At 43.3% G+C, this 13,208-nt stretch overlaps 1 protein-coding gene across 1 annotated transcript in view; it reads right to left on the minus strand.

Moving 5' to 3' along the window:
* Positions 1 to 13,208, minus strand: part of DIAPH2 (diaphanous related formin 2) — a 2,404,298-nt gene that overhangs the window by 1,590,966 nt on the left and 800,124 nt on the right. Inside the window, exon 17 of the mRNA XM_029607438.1 lies at positions 3,376 to 3,666. Within this exon, the coding sequence (XP_029463298.1) occupies positions 3,376 to 3,666 (291 nt within the window). The remainder of the gene's footprint in view (positions 1 to 3,375; positions 3,667 to 13,208) is intronic.

The raw sequence follows: 13,208 nt of genomic DNA on the forward strand, positions 1-13,208 counted from the left end.
CAGTGCCCAAACAAATAGGACCGTTTCCGTATATTTAGGCCACATTTTCTTGGTCTCTGATTATATCTCTTGGTGCTCAATCTTCTCTCTCTCTCCAAACATAGTACAGAAGAGTCACTTAATCCTGACATTTCTACTAAAAATGTTGTTTTTTTTCAGGGGCATGCTAACCTTGCCTGCAGGAGGAAAGTAGACCCTAGAGGTTTTTACTAGCATCAAGCATTTTATTGGTATGTTTGGAAATGAATAACTCTAATCTATGATTTATGCAAAGAATGGACGCAAGAAAGAATGATATTAAAGGGCAGAACTGGGGGTGTTCTGCTGCCCCTTTTGGTTAGTGCCAATATTCAGCACTGGTCAGGCTGGTCAAAGAAAACACTGTCCTAAATATGGCTGGATAATTTTACTTTGGTAAAGCTATCTCAGTATATTCAACAGCAAACTTACAAGGATAAGTTCCACTGGATATCTGGATAAGGATGTCTGGGTAACACTTCTGCTCACCGACCCACTCAATATTAACAGTGCAGTTTGTTTCATCATTTAATAAGGGCAGTAATAAAATGTTTATGGCTTGTAAATAGTACAAAAAACACTGATCAGTATTTGCAGTCTACTGAGAGATGTGTCAGGAACGCTCTTGTTACGTGTTCTGCTCAACCGTCAGAATTTTTCTGTGCAGCCATTACACCCTGGGCTTTCTGCATCAGTTATTTTTCTTATCCATTTCCTTTGCTGCACATTCCCGTTTTGGATATCTAGATTCTACCTGAGATCCGCAGTGATTTTTTTGTGGTTGAAAAATTTTTTTGGGGAAAAGAGAAATTAAATCATTGGGAAATGCATTTTCTAAGTGGTAAGTCAATTACAAGAAAACAACTGAATTAAATTATGGAGGGGGCAAATTTCAAATAGATTTATGCAGGTAAAGAGCATTTTAGCTATGCTAACCAGCAGCCCTGCCTCAATGTAGCTATGCATACTTTTAGCTGCAATGAGAGGAGACATTTCCAGGTGCATATTTAAGTCGAGGAAGGAAAGTTGCATGTTAAGAATGCATTTTCAGATCTACATGCATTATTTTCCATGGAAAAAAATACCTGCAAAAAAGCTTGTGGCAACATCTCCAGGCACTTTGTACCTGTAACAAGTTTCAAAGTAAAAACACATACTTCTCCTTTAACAATTAGTGCAATATCCGTGGACTTTGTCTCAGTACCCACCACAGGGTCATTCATCAAAATGTGTTAACGCCATAACACATGCGATATTAATTATATCGCATTGTGCAAATGCAAATTTTTCAAAGGAGAGAGAGAGACTGACTTTCTGGGCAGTCCTTCACAGTATTCAACTACTTATATCACTATAGGAGGGCCAGCTAATAATTTGAGGTGAAGTTTTGGTGGTGGTATAGGGTTTGGGGGCCTAGGGCGAGAGAAGATTGCGGAAATTTCATTTTGTGAGACTTTCCTCACTGCAAATGACGTCAAATCTTTACTGAGGTGTACTGTGTTTTTTCGTATGTCTCACTCTGCATGTCAAACTGGCCCCCAAACCCTAAACTACCACCAAACCCTCACTTCGAGTTAATAGCTGGCCCTCCTATAGTGATATAAATAGTTGAATACTGTGAAGGCTTTATAAAGAGTCTCTGTCTCTCAGCAGCCCAACATAAGACAATGTTTAGCACACGGTGCGGTAACTTTAAAATTATCATAGCCATGCCCCTTTTTCTAATCGGGGCGTTATTTTACTCCTATTTAGACAACCCTTTGTCACATAGGCAGGGATAGCAACAAACACAAGTAGATGGATCGATGAAAAAGAAGGATTTTATTGATTCTTGCCCGACTCTGGCCGAGTTTCGCTCAAAGAGCTGCCTCAGGGGCTAGTATAAACAAATAAAAGTACACACATACATATAAAATTGAGACAAGTAAAATGATTTACAGAAATATCGTATAAATAATAATAAAAAATTAAAAATAATATAAAACCAAATGCACTATCACACTGACATAGATAAAATTGTTGTTATTAATATTATAACAGGTAGCTAGAACTATCATTCAACAATTTCACTTTTTCATGTTCATTTATTTCATCCTTCCATTCATATACCATTTTCTATTTTTCTCCCCCTCTCTTTATAATTATTTATTCATTTTTTTATTTTTATTTTTTTATTTGTTTCATTCATTTTTTTCATTTTTCATATATGTTAAACAGAGTATTTACTAGGTTGTCTATATGTACATACGGTTTTTCATTTACATTTTTGTGTTAAGTGTATGCCTATGGATATTTGCACACACATATATAGAAAATTATGCTTGTATAGATACAAATATCACATACAAATCAATATCATGTTCACCTGCTTGCAGTTAATTTTATCTATGTCAGTGTGATAGTGCATTTGGTTTTATATTATTTTTAATTTTTTATTATTATTTATACTTTATTTCTGTAAATCATTTTACTTGTTGCCTCAATTTTATATGTATGTGTGTACTTTTATTTGTTTATACAAGCCCATGAAAAAGCAAAAATTTTCCACATCGATAAGAAAATAATCACCTAGAAGAAATATCACGATCCATACCAATCAACCTAATAAATGAAGCTTGACCGACGTGTGGCAAATGCGCAGTAGAGAGCAGCTCTACTGCGCATGTGCGGCCAAGCACGATGGGCTCAGCGAGCTTCAGCTGAATATATCAATATGGCGGCGTCGAGCGGCAGCGGCGACGAGGAGCAGCGGCAGCAGCGGCGTTGAGTGGCAGCAGCGGCGTCGAGCGGCAGCAGCGGCAGCTAGTAGTGAGGGAGGAGAGAGTGAGAGGGAGGGAGGATAGAGTCAGAGGGAGGGACGAGAGAGTATGTGGGAGGGAGGGGAGGAGTGGGTGAGTGTGTGGGAGGGAGGGAGGTAGGGGGTGGGAGAGGTGGGGAAGAGTGAGGGGAGACGGAGAATGAGGGAGAATGAGGGGAAGGTGAGAGAGAGAGGGATGTGAGTAAGTAGAAGGGTAAGAAGTTGTAGAGCAGAGAAAAAGGGAGTGGAGGAGGGCTGAGGGAGAGGGGATGGGATTAAGAGAGGGGATGGGATTGAGAGAGGGTGGGGAGTGACTGAGGGAAGGGGAGAGAGGTGGGAGTGACTGAGGGAAGGGGAGGGAGGGGAGAGTGAGGGGAAGGAGGCAGTGGGAGACAGAGGGTGAGTTAGACTGAGTGGAGGGAAGGGGATGAGTGAACGAGAGGAAGGGGGAGTGAGGGAGAAAAAGTGTAGAAGGGTGCTATGTTCGAAAATGGACTGAAAAAAAAATTTAATGTAGCCACAGGCTTAATGGCTTGTAAAAATAGAAAACATTATTTTACCTTTGACCAGTTTACTCTCTTCATAGAAATTTCCGGTTTATATATTTTCTTTGCCTGCATTCCATGTGGCAAAACTGGAGCAGGTACACGAAAGCCTCCAAAAGCTGGTGGTGGTGGTGGAAGCCCACCAAACGGAGGAGGTGGTGGTGGCAGCCCACCAAAGGGAGGTGGTGGTGGTGGTGGTGGTGGCGGCGCACTTCCTGGAAGCAAAGGTGGTGGTGGTGGTGGAGGTGGTGGTGGTGGAGGTGATGGCCCTCCCACTGGAGGGACACCAGATGGTGGATTAGCAGGCTGAAATAAATTAATTATACGCATTAATTGTACGACTTGCACAGCAAATGGCCTAGGAAAATGTCATTTTTCATTAGTTATTATTAATCTTGATTTATAATTGCAGATATCCTTTACTGAACAACTGGAAGACATAAAGCACTATTAAATATTAAAAAAAAAATCTTCGTCAACATCCTCCAGGAACGGAACAGTTATAAAAAAAAAAAGCTAACACAAATTTAAAGGGCTATATATGGCTAAACCTAAGACATTGTAATGAAAACTGATTACTAAATAGACATTAATACGCTGTCATTTTTAGGCAAATATTGTATTGCAATAGCAACACATTACCATCAATACTCAAACTCACACCACCCTTCCAAATTGACAACATTCACATTCAACTTAAAGACAACGTAAAAGACCTTGGCATATGGTTAGACAATGAACTAAACTACAAAAAACACATTACAACAAGAACAAAAGAAGGCTTCCATAAACTTCAAATACTCAAACACCTAAAACCGATGCTTCACCTCCACGATTTCAGAACCGTCTTACAGGCCCTCATCTTTTCCAGTCTGGACTACTGCAACTCTCTCCTGATAGGTCTACTTAAAATGACCTTAAAACCACTGCAGTTACTTCAGAATGCCGCTGCCAGAGTCCTGACTGGTAAAAGAAAATCTGACCACATAACCCCCGTACTCAACAATTTGCATTGGCTACCGGTGGAGAAAAGAATAGAGTTCAAAGTCCTTACAATTTTACACAAGACAATTCATAAAGTAGACTACACAGCCCTGGACAATATCATACATATACAAAGGTCACTACGTATGACAAGGTCAACAAGCAAACTTCATCTAGATGTTCCATCTCTACCACAAGCCAAACTGTCCTCCACAAGAAACAGAGCTATCTCCATCATTGGCCCCAAATTATGGAACTCGCTACCTCATCACCTGAGCTCTCAAGAACACTTTAAATCTTTTAAAAAAGATCTTAAAGCTTGGCTACTCAGCCAAACACTCAGACAGTAAGGGATAAGACTTCAGTCAACACCCTTGGCGTGTCCCACCTTGGGCATGCAATCTCCCTCTAACGACTACCACTCTGACTCATAGAAACCTTCTTGATTTTTCTCTGTATCAGCTGTCCCCTTACATGCTTAGAGCACAGATATATACCTAACTATATTGTATATTTTGATTGATATTAATTTATTGTTCAGAACCAGTTTCTGTTTTCTCTGTTAAATACTTTTAATGTAACAGGTTGTTGTAAATGTAAACCGGAGTGAAGGCAACTTCTGCTATACCTCGGTATATAAAAAAAATGCTAAATAAATAAAATATAAATTTTAAAATATTGGGATACGGTTCCCATGTTAATTTACAGTTTTATGCAACGAGAATGAGTATATTTCTCAATTTATAAATAATCATTCACAAAAATGCTTGACAAATATAATACAATAAATTTTACTACAAATTAAACAATGCCTAGAGAGAAGTCTGCCACATTGAAAGAATTTATTAATTCACAAGTCTGAAGTGGTGAATACCTTTCAAACAACTCCATGCGTATATGGCCATTTGGAGACCTACTACATGTTGTGCATATCAGGCATGTGCAGTTTATAAAATATGCATATCTCCACCCTCCAATATACAGGTATATGCATATCTCCACCCTCCAATATACAGGTATATGTTTGTTTACATGTAAAAACCTTCAATGCATTGAAAGTGCATTCTTTTCCCACCTATTTTATAAATATATTCACATATATTTTATGCATGAAAAAAATATGACTTGCTTGTAGGGATGTGCAGAGCAAAATTTTATGTTCATATTTTTTATGTCCGAAAGGGGGTCCCACTTGCGGCCAATATGGACATAAAAAAAATCCAATGAGTTGGGTATATGTACATATGTGCAAAAAAAAAAATTAAACCCCCTCACCCTCCTTAATCCCCCCCCCCAGACTTACCACAACTCCCTGGTGATCGAGCGAGGAGTGAGGACGTCATTTCTGCAATCCTTGGCGAGAAGCATGTGACGTCGGTGGCACGTCGAGTGACGCGGTGTCACGTGATTCCCGGCTTGGGGGGGTCAGGAGGCCCCCCCAAGCTGGCCAAAAGTTCTTTTTGGGCCGAACGAGCCGTCCGGCGCGAACGAGCCGGGAATCACGTGACGCCGGCGTCACTCGACGTGCCGCCGACGTCACATGCTTCTCGCCAAGGATTGCAGAAATGGCGTCCTCACTCCTCGCTCCATCACCAGGGAGTTGTGGTAAGTCGGGGGGGGGGGATTAAGGAGGGTGAGGGGGTTTATATTTTTATTTTGGCTCAACAATCGCGATTTCCCACATATCGAACATATCTATGTTCGATATGTGGGAAATCCGATCGTTTATGTCGAATCAATTTTTTAAGTAAAAAAAAAATATGAGTTGCGTTTTACTAATGCGGTCAATCCGAATGCACACCCCTACTTGCTTGCATAAATCCCTGATTTATATGTGAAAGCCAGTATATTTTAACACATATGTACATAACTGAATTTATCCATTTACGATATCGCCACCAATTCATACAGTCTGTCTCCAATTCATTCAGACTCGCTCAGTACTTCACCCTGAACTCCCTCCAATTCACCCGGACCTCCCACCCAACAGCAGCAGTCAACAGACAACTCTGATACTATTTGTGCCAGATAATTTGCAGGTTGAAAATTATGTAAATAAGTTGCATAATACATTTGTGTAAATTTCTTATAAAATAGAAATTACCACATGTTCTTCTTCAGCTTGCCATCCCTGTAGATCTCCCCTTTTTTGCCTTGGTAAATGTGTACGTGAAACCAAAAATTGGCCCATATTTTTTGTTTTGAAAATAGCATACATGCAAGTACAAGCTTACCAGCATATTTGCTAATTTAATACTTTTACACACATAACTCCTTTAAAAATTCACCCCTAAAAGTTTTATTAAGGTGTAAATGTTGTCTTAGAAGAAACTATTGTATGATATAAAGGGAAGAACGAATGCTAATGGTATAGAGCATTAGCAACGGTATTGCATTAAAAAAAAATATATATCAAGCCACTTAATAATCAAAATTCAAAATTGTATTGCATCAGATAAATTATTTAACCTGGATTTTTCAGCGACCCTAAATTATGCCACAGATTTCCTTTCTTTAAGAAGATGAAATTAAATGAGAAACAAATATTTAGGAGGTAAATTTGTAACAGCCCGTATAAATTTGATGGAAAATACATGCAGTATTACACCAGTTTTCAGTGAACGTTCACACACAAGGTCACAGTGAAAATTTTCCCCATTAGAATTACCAACTCACAATTATTTCTTTATTTATTTACTGGCTTTTTTTTTAAACCGATATTCGAGAGAACACCTATTATATACGCAGAAATGTTTTGAGAAATTTCATACACCTTCTTTTGAAAATACAAAAGGTACGTGCGTAAGTGCCTGCCCCAGGAATGTCTTTGTTCAGTATAGGTAAAGTTAAGCATACAGCCCATACTTGCATAAATTTACCCATTTAAAGGTAAATTTTAAAAGAACTTCATGGGTGTCCATGCGCGCGCTGTTTCCAGTGCACGCACACGGAAGCACCGATTTTATGGCATGTGCATGTCGACACGCGTTTTATAAAATCCGCTACTTACGTGCACATGAACGCCGGAATTTATATCGGCGCGCGTATAAGGAGAGGAATTTTTCTAAGACGCAGCGATGCAATAGGACCTTTCCCCAGTTCCCTCCCAGTCCACTCCAAAAAGGAGCGGGCTGGGAGGGAACTTCCGAAACCGCCTTGTCCAAGAATTCAATCACATTAAATTAAGAATGATAAACAAAATTAACTAACAAATGTGGAATCAAAAAAGGTGTGCATTTATTTTAAAAATAGAATCTGAGACTTTATAGAATAGTGCAAGAAAAGGCAGAAAAGGTGTATAATTATTTCAACCTAAATTATCTTTAAAATCTGCAATATCTAAATTAAGCAGAGATGCTTACAAGTAACAGGTGTTCTCAGAAGGCAGCAGGCTATCGGTCCTCACACATGGATGATGACATACGACGGAGCCTGGCATGTAAAACATGCCAAAGTTTCTAGAATTTTGACCGAGCCCCTCCCTGAGCATGCCTAGTATTCATCCGGGAAGTGGTCCTCTCAGTCTTATAACATAGAATTGAGGAACGAAAAATGAAAATCAGAACCCATGAAGTGGAAACCCAACTCTGTAGGGTTTCGGACCGGTTTAATGAGGACTGAACCTGCTGTCTTCTTCGAACACCTGTTACAGATAAGCAGCTCTGCTTTCTCTGAGGACAAACAGGATGTAGTCCTCGTACATGAGTGAATCCCTAGCAACAGGTCACCCCCAACATAAAAGGAGACCAACAAAACATCAAAACAAGTGCCAAGAGGGGCCAGCCTGACAGAAAGAATGGGCCCTAGGAAGGAACAGAGTTGGGTTCTACACCTCAAACAAGTTCTAAAGGACAGATTGGCCAAATTGACTGTCACGTCAGCCATCCCTATCCAAACAGTAATGTGAATTGAATGAGTGGATGGAACTCCACTTCACATCTCTACAGATCTCCTCCATGCGAACTGCCTGCAAGTGGTCCACCAATGCTGCCATGGCTCTGACAGAGTGAGCCCTGACATGGCCCCCCCAAGATGCAATTCCACCTGGATTTAACAGGAGGATATGCAGTCTTCTAGCTAATTAGAAAGCACAGTGGCTCAAAAGGAGCTTGCATCAGCTGAGCTAAAACCACACTGAAGTCCCAGGACATAGTGAGAGGCCTTAAGGGAGGCTTTAATTGAAGCAGCCCCAACATAAATTGAACAATTATAGACTGTACAGAGATGGACTTACCTTCTATACTATGGTGATATATGCTAATATCATTCAGATGATGTTACATCAGGCAGTCAGCAGACTAACCTGTGCGTGCATAAGGCCAATGCTGCCAGATTTAAAGAGCCTGTGGCGGGAAAATTCCCCCAGCATGGCTTAATGACCGCATACAGCCAAGCCTTTTAAAGGCGCTCCAGAACTTCACGTCCTTGCCTCAGCAACAGGTCTCCCAGCTCCAAAAGCAGTGCGTGTTGCTCCAGCGTCCTGTCTCAGTTTCAGTGTTCCTCGTCTTCATTTCTTCAGTTCCAGGGTCACTGTCTTCAGTTCTTCAGTTCCAGCGTTCCTAGTCTTCTTCAGTTCTTACATGCTTCCCTTGCTGCCTGCTTGTTCTACTCCTAGCGTTCCTGCCGTGCCAATCAGTCTTGCCATTCCCTTTAGACAGATATCTGATACTAACCTTGGCCTGGATACTCTTGATCTCCACCTGCCACTATCCTCTGCCTGCCACTGGATATGTGTCATCTACACACACTCCAACCCAGCTACCTCAATAGATCTCTTCACCATCAACAAAAGTCCACACCTAAGACCCACCGGCCTCAGCAACCAAAGGCTCAACCTGAGAGGATCGTGCCCTGGTAAAGGCGAAGCTCCAGCTGGGCATCTGCTTTGTTTGGGTCCACCTGCCGATGGTGGGGACCAGCAGGGCTTCTTCCTGCAGGTTGCGTCAACCCCACCTCAGTCTAAGTGTCCACAAACACAACAGATGAACTCTAATGGAGTTAGTCTTGACCAGTCTTCAACAGGTGTAGAAAACAGTCCAAGCTTCCTCCCAGGCATAAGATCCAATTCACTACCCCTTGTTTTAGAAACCATTCGTGGGGTCTAAAGGAACAACTCAGCCTGTACGTAATTGCATTCTCTATTCTGGCCAGATACATGGAACTGATCACCATCCCTTGGGAGAGGGCCCATAATGCAGGAGATACAAACCTGTATCACTCTGCTTGTTGACATACCATATTGTCACCTGGTTGGTTTGTATCAACACAATTTTGTTGGACAGTCAATAGCTGAAAGCCCAGAGTATTCTTGATCACCTAGAGCTCCTGGAAGATGATGATTTGGCACATCTGCTCCTGGGCAGACCAAAGACCTTGCATGCTGAGCCCATCTACATGAGCTCAGCCTAGTGTGGACATATCCATGGTTAGGACAATTTGTACCCCAGGACATTGGAATGGGACCTGGAGAGAAGGGGTGACTCAGATACAGTCCCAAAGCCCCTGAGTGGCCAGGTGCCACTGGGCTATCCATATATGCAACCTTTCTCAGGGAGTGATGTGTATTATCGTGTCCCAACAGCCTCAACAGGTGCCATGCTGAGTCTTGCTGGCTCAACTGAATCTCCATCATAGTGGTCATCAAGTTGATGACCTTTGTCATGGCAGAAAAGCCTTGGCCTGAGCCATGTCAAGCAGGTCTCCTATGAAGTCCAACTGCAGTGATATCTGAGATGGGACTTGGGGGAGTTGATGATGAACCTAGCAACTCCAATACCCAGATGGTCAAACGAATGGACCCTTTGGCCCCTACGCAAGAAGTGCTCTTGACCAGCCAATCATCTAGGTAAGGGAAAACATGGACTCTCAATTGGAAAAGATGCACCACCACTATCTAGCACTTCGTAATGACACATGGGGATGATGCTAGGCCAAAGGATAGAATGTGGTACTGTAAGTGCTGAGTTCCCACTAGGAATCTGAGAAACATCATATGACCCTGGAAGATCTCGATATGGGTGTAGATGTCTTTTAGATCGAGAAAGCATAGCCATTCCCCTTTTTTTGAAAAAGAGGATAATGGTACCCAGGGAAACCATCCTGAACATTTTCCATTTGAGGAACTTGTTCAGGGCCCTTCAGTCTATGATGGGACGGATTCCTCCTGTTTTCTTTGTAATCAAGAAGTACTGGGAGTAGAATTCCTGCCCTCTTTACCTTGGTGGAAAGGGCTTGACTACTCTACCCATTAAGAGGGAGGACAGCTTCACGAGGAGTACTTCCTGATGTGCTCCTGACCCATAACAGGGGCTCGGGGGATGGGGCAATTTGGTGGGGTACTCAAAAGATTTAATTTGTACTCTTCACAGACAATGGACAAAGCCCACAGGTAGAGCTTACACTGAGCCCTGGTTCATGAAGAACCACAGCCTCACTCCGACTGGGGGGTTCATCGCACCTGGTGCAGATGAATCGGCTATTCACCCTGTGATCTAGTCAAAACCACATGAGTTGACTAGGATACAGGTTAGGACTCTGAGGCCCTCAGCTGCCTGGGAAGGCTGTGAGGGGTCTGCTGCTGACAGGGTTGAGAATGCAGAGGATAGTATCTCCTTGGGCAGAAGAAAGACTTCATCTGGCCAGACCTCAAATACCTCCTAGCAGAGGAGGATGAATCTTTGGTGGCAACGGAGAGTTACTGAAGCATTCCATAATGCTTTTGTATCAAAGCCACTTCATCCTTCACTTTATCTATGAATCTCTACAGTACATGGCATGTCAGCGAGTCATTCCTGCACTTCCTGATGGAGATAGGATTCCCTCAGCCAGGCAAGACTATTGGTGCTGATGCCAGGGGAAGAAATCCTCGACGCCATCTCAAAAACATTGTAGGTCGACTGGACCCCATATTTTACACATTCCAGGCCCTTATGCAGCAGGAACTTAAGAGTGCCCTCCTTCTGTAAAGGCAATTGCTTGGCCACTTCTAGCACCTGCTTCCAGATATCCCACATGAACTGGCTCATGTTGAACTGGTAGGCTGTTATGCGGGCTATAAGCATGGCACCCTGACAACCTCTCCTCCCAAGAATACCCATGGCACTCTGATACTTCCCTAGGGGAGCTGAGGAATGGGTCAGAGTATACTTGGCTTATTTGAGAGCAAATTTTACCACCACAAATTAGTGCGGTAGCTGATGCTTGTTGAATACAAGAGCCTTCTGGACGAGATGCAAAGTGTCCTCCTTCCTATTTATGAGGGGAATTGCGAGGAGGTGTACTCAAATCCTCATCACCAGCTCCACAAGGATCTCATGCACTGTGACTGACAATTTCCTATGCAGGCTCCACATACTGGAGGATATCCAGCATTCTGTAACAGGTATCTTCCTCAGATTGCAACTGAAATGGGATGGCCTCCACCATCACCCTGATGAATATTGCGAAGGAGGTGTCTTCTGGAGAAGACTTATTTCTGCCAGCGAGAGAAGACGGGTTTGAGGAGATACCATTTGAAGTGCTGTCAGAGACATTGGAAATCATCCCTCCAAGGTCATATGAGTCCACATCCTAACTGCCTCAAGGAGGGGAATTATGCAGCCTGAAAAGGGGTTCCCTGCTATATGTTGGAGAGATTATCCCACCAGGACAGGTAGACCTGCAGAGGTGGTGTGATGTAGACACATGCATCGAGGTCCTGGAACACCTGTTGCCATTTCAACCATAATGTCCACTGCGCCCTATGCATGCAGAGGCGGGCCAATGAAGTGACATGGACAGAGGCAGCCATGCGTACCAAAAGATGAAGTAGCAGATGAACAGGAACCTGTTGACGTCCATGAGCCAAGCTCGTCAGTGATGGCAGGGCAAGCGCCTGATCGCAGGGCAGAAATGCCTTGGCCTGAATCATGTCCAGTCTAGCTCCAATGAAGTCCAGATGGAGTGATGGGCAGAGGTGGAAAGTTGGGTAATTGATGACTAACCCCAGATATTGCAGCACTCGGATGGTCATACTTAAAGAGTGCAGCGCTCCCTGCTGGGAGGCGCTTTTGACAAGCCAGCTGACCAAGTAGGGGAACACATGTACCCCCTGACATCTGAGGTACACCCCCCACTACTGCCAGGCACTTGGTGAAGACCCGAGGGGCTGAGGCCAGACCAAACGGCAGTACTCAATGGTAGTGAGCTCCTCCAACACAAAGCGAAGATACTTTCTGTGACTTGAAAAGATCACAATGTGGGCATAGGCATCCTTCAGGTCAAGGGACCAGAGTCAGTCTTCTCTTCTGAGGAGAGAGATCAGGGTGCTCAGAGAGACCATTTTGAACTTTTCCCTCTGAAGAAATTTGTTCAAGGCTCTGAGATTGAGCATGGAGCGTAGGCCACCAGTTCTCTTTGGCATCAGGAAATATCTTGAATAGAAACCTCGGCCATGCTGGTGGAAGGGAAAGGATTCTACCGCTTCTGCCAGTAGAAGGGCGGCCAGCTCTATCACATGTATTTCCTGAGCAGCAGACAAACTCCAAGACAGACATGGGGAAATGTCCGCAGGGACGTCCCTGAAATTCAGCCAATACCCAGGGCGAATTATTGTGAGAACCCACTGGTCCAACATAATGAAGGGCCAGCAATGGGCAAACCAAAGCAGCCTGCCCCCAACCGGAGGGCAGGATGCTGGGGGTATGGCGAGTTGACTCACGCTCCCTCGCTCCCAGTCAAAACCCTATGGCAGGGCTCTGCTGGGGGGCTGGCTGGGGGTCTGTTGCTGACAAGAACGACCCCTGGAACCAGCGTGGGGCGTGGGAGCACAGGAGGCCAGAGAGTGAGAAGGATTTCCATAAGCCTTGTCGAAAGGACTTCCTGAT

Source organism: Rhinatrema bivittatum, chromosome 6 (genome assembly GCF_901001135.1).
Source record: "Rhinatrema bivittatum chromosome 6, aRhiBiv1.1, whole genome shotgun sequence".
In the NCBI taxonomy this organism is placed as follows: domain Eukaryota; kingdom Metazoa; phylum Chordata; class Amphibia; order Gymnophiona; family Rhinatrematidae; genus Rhinatrema; species Rhinatrema bivittatum.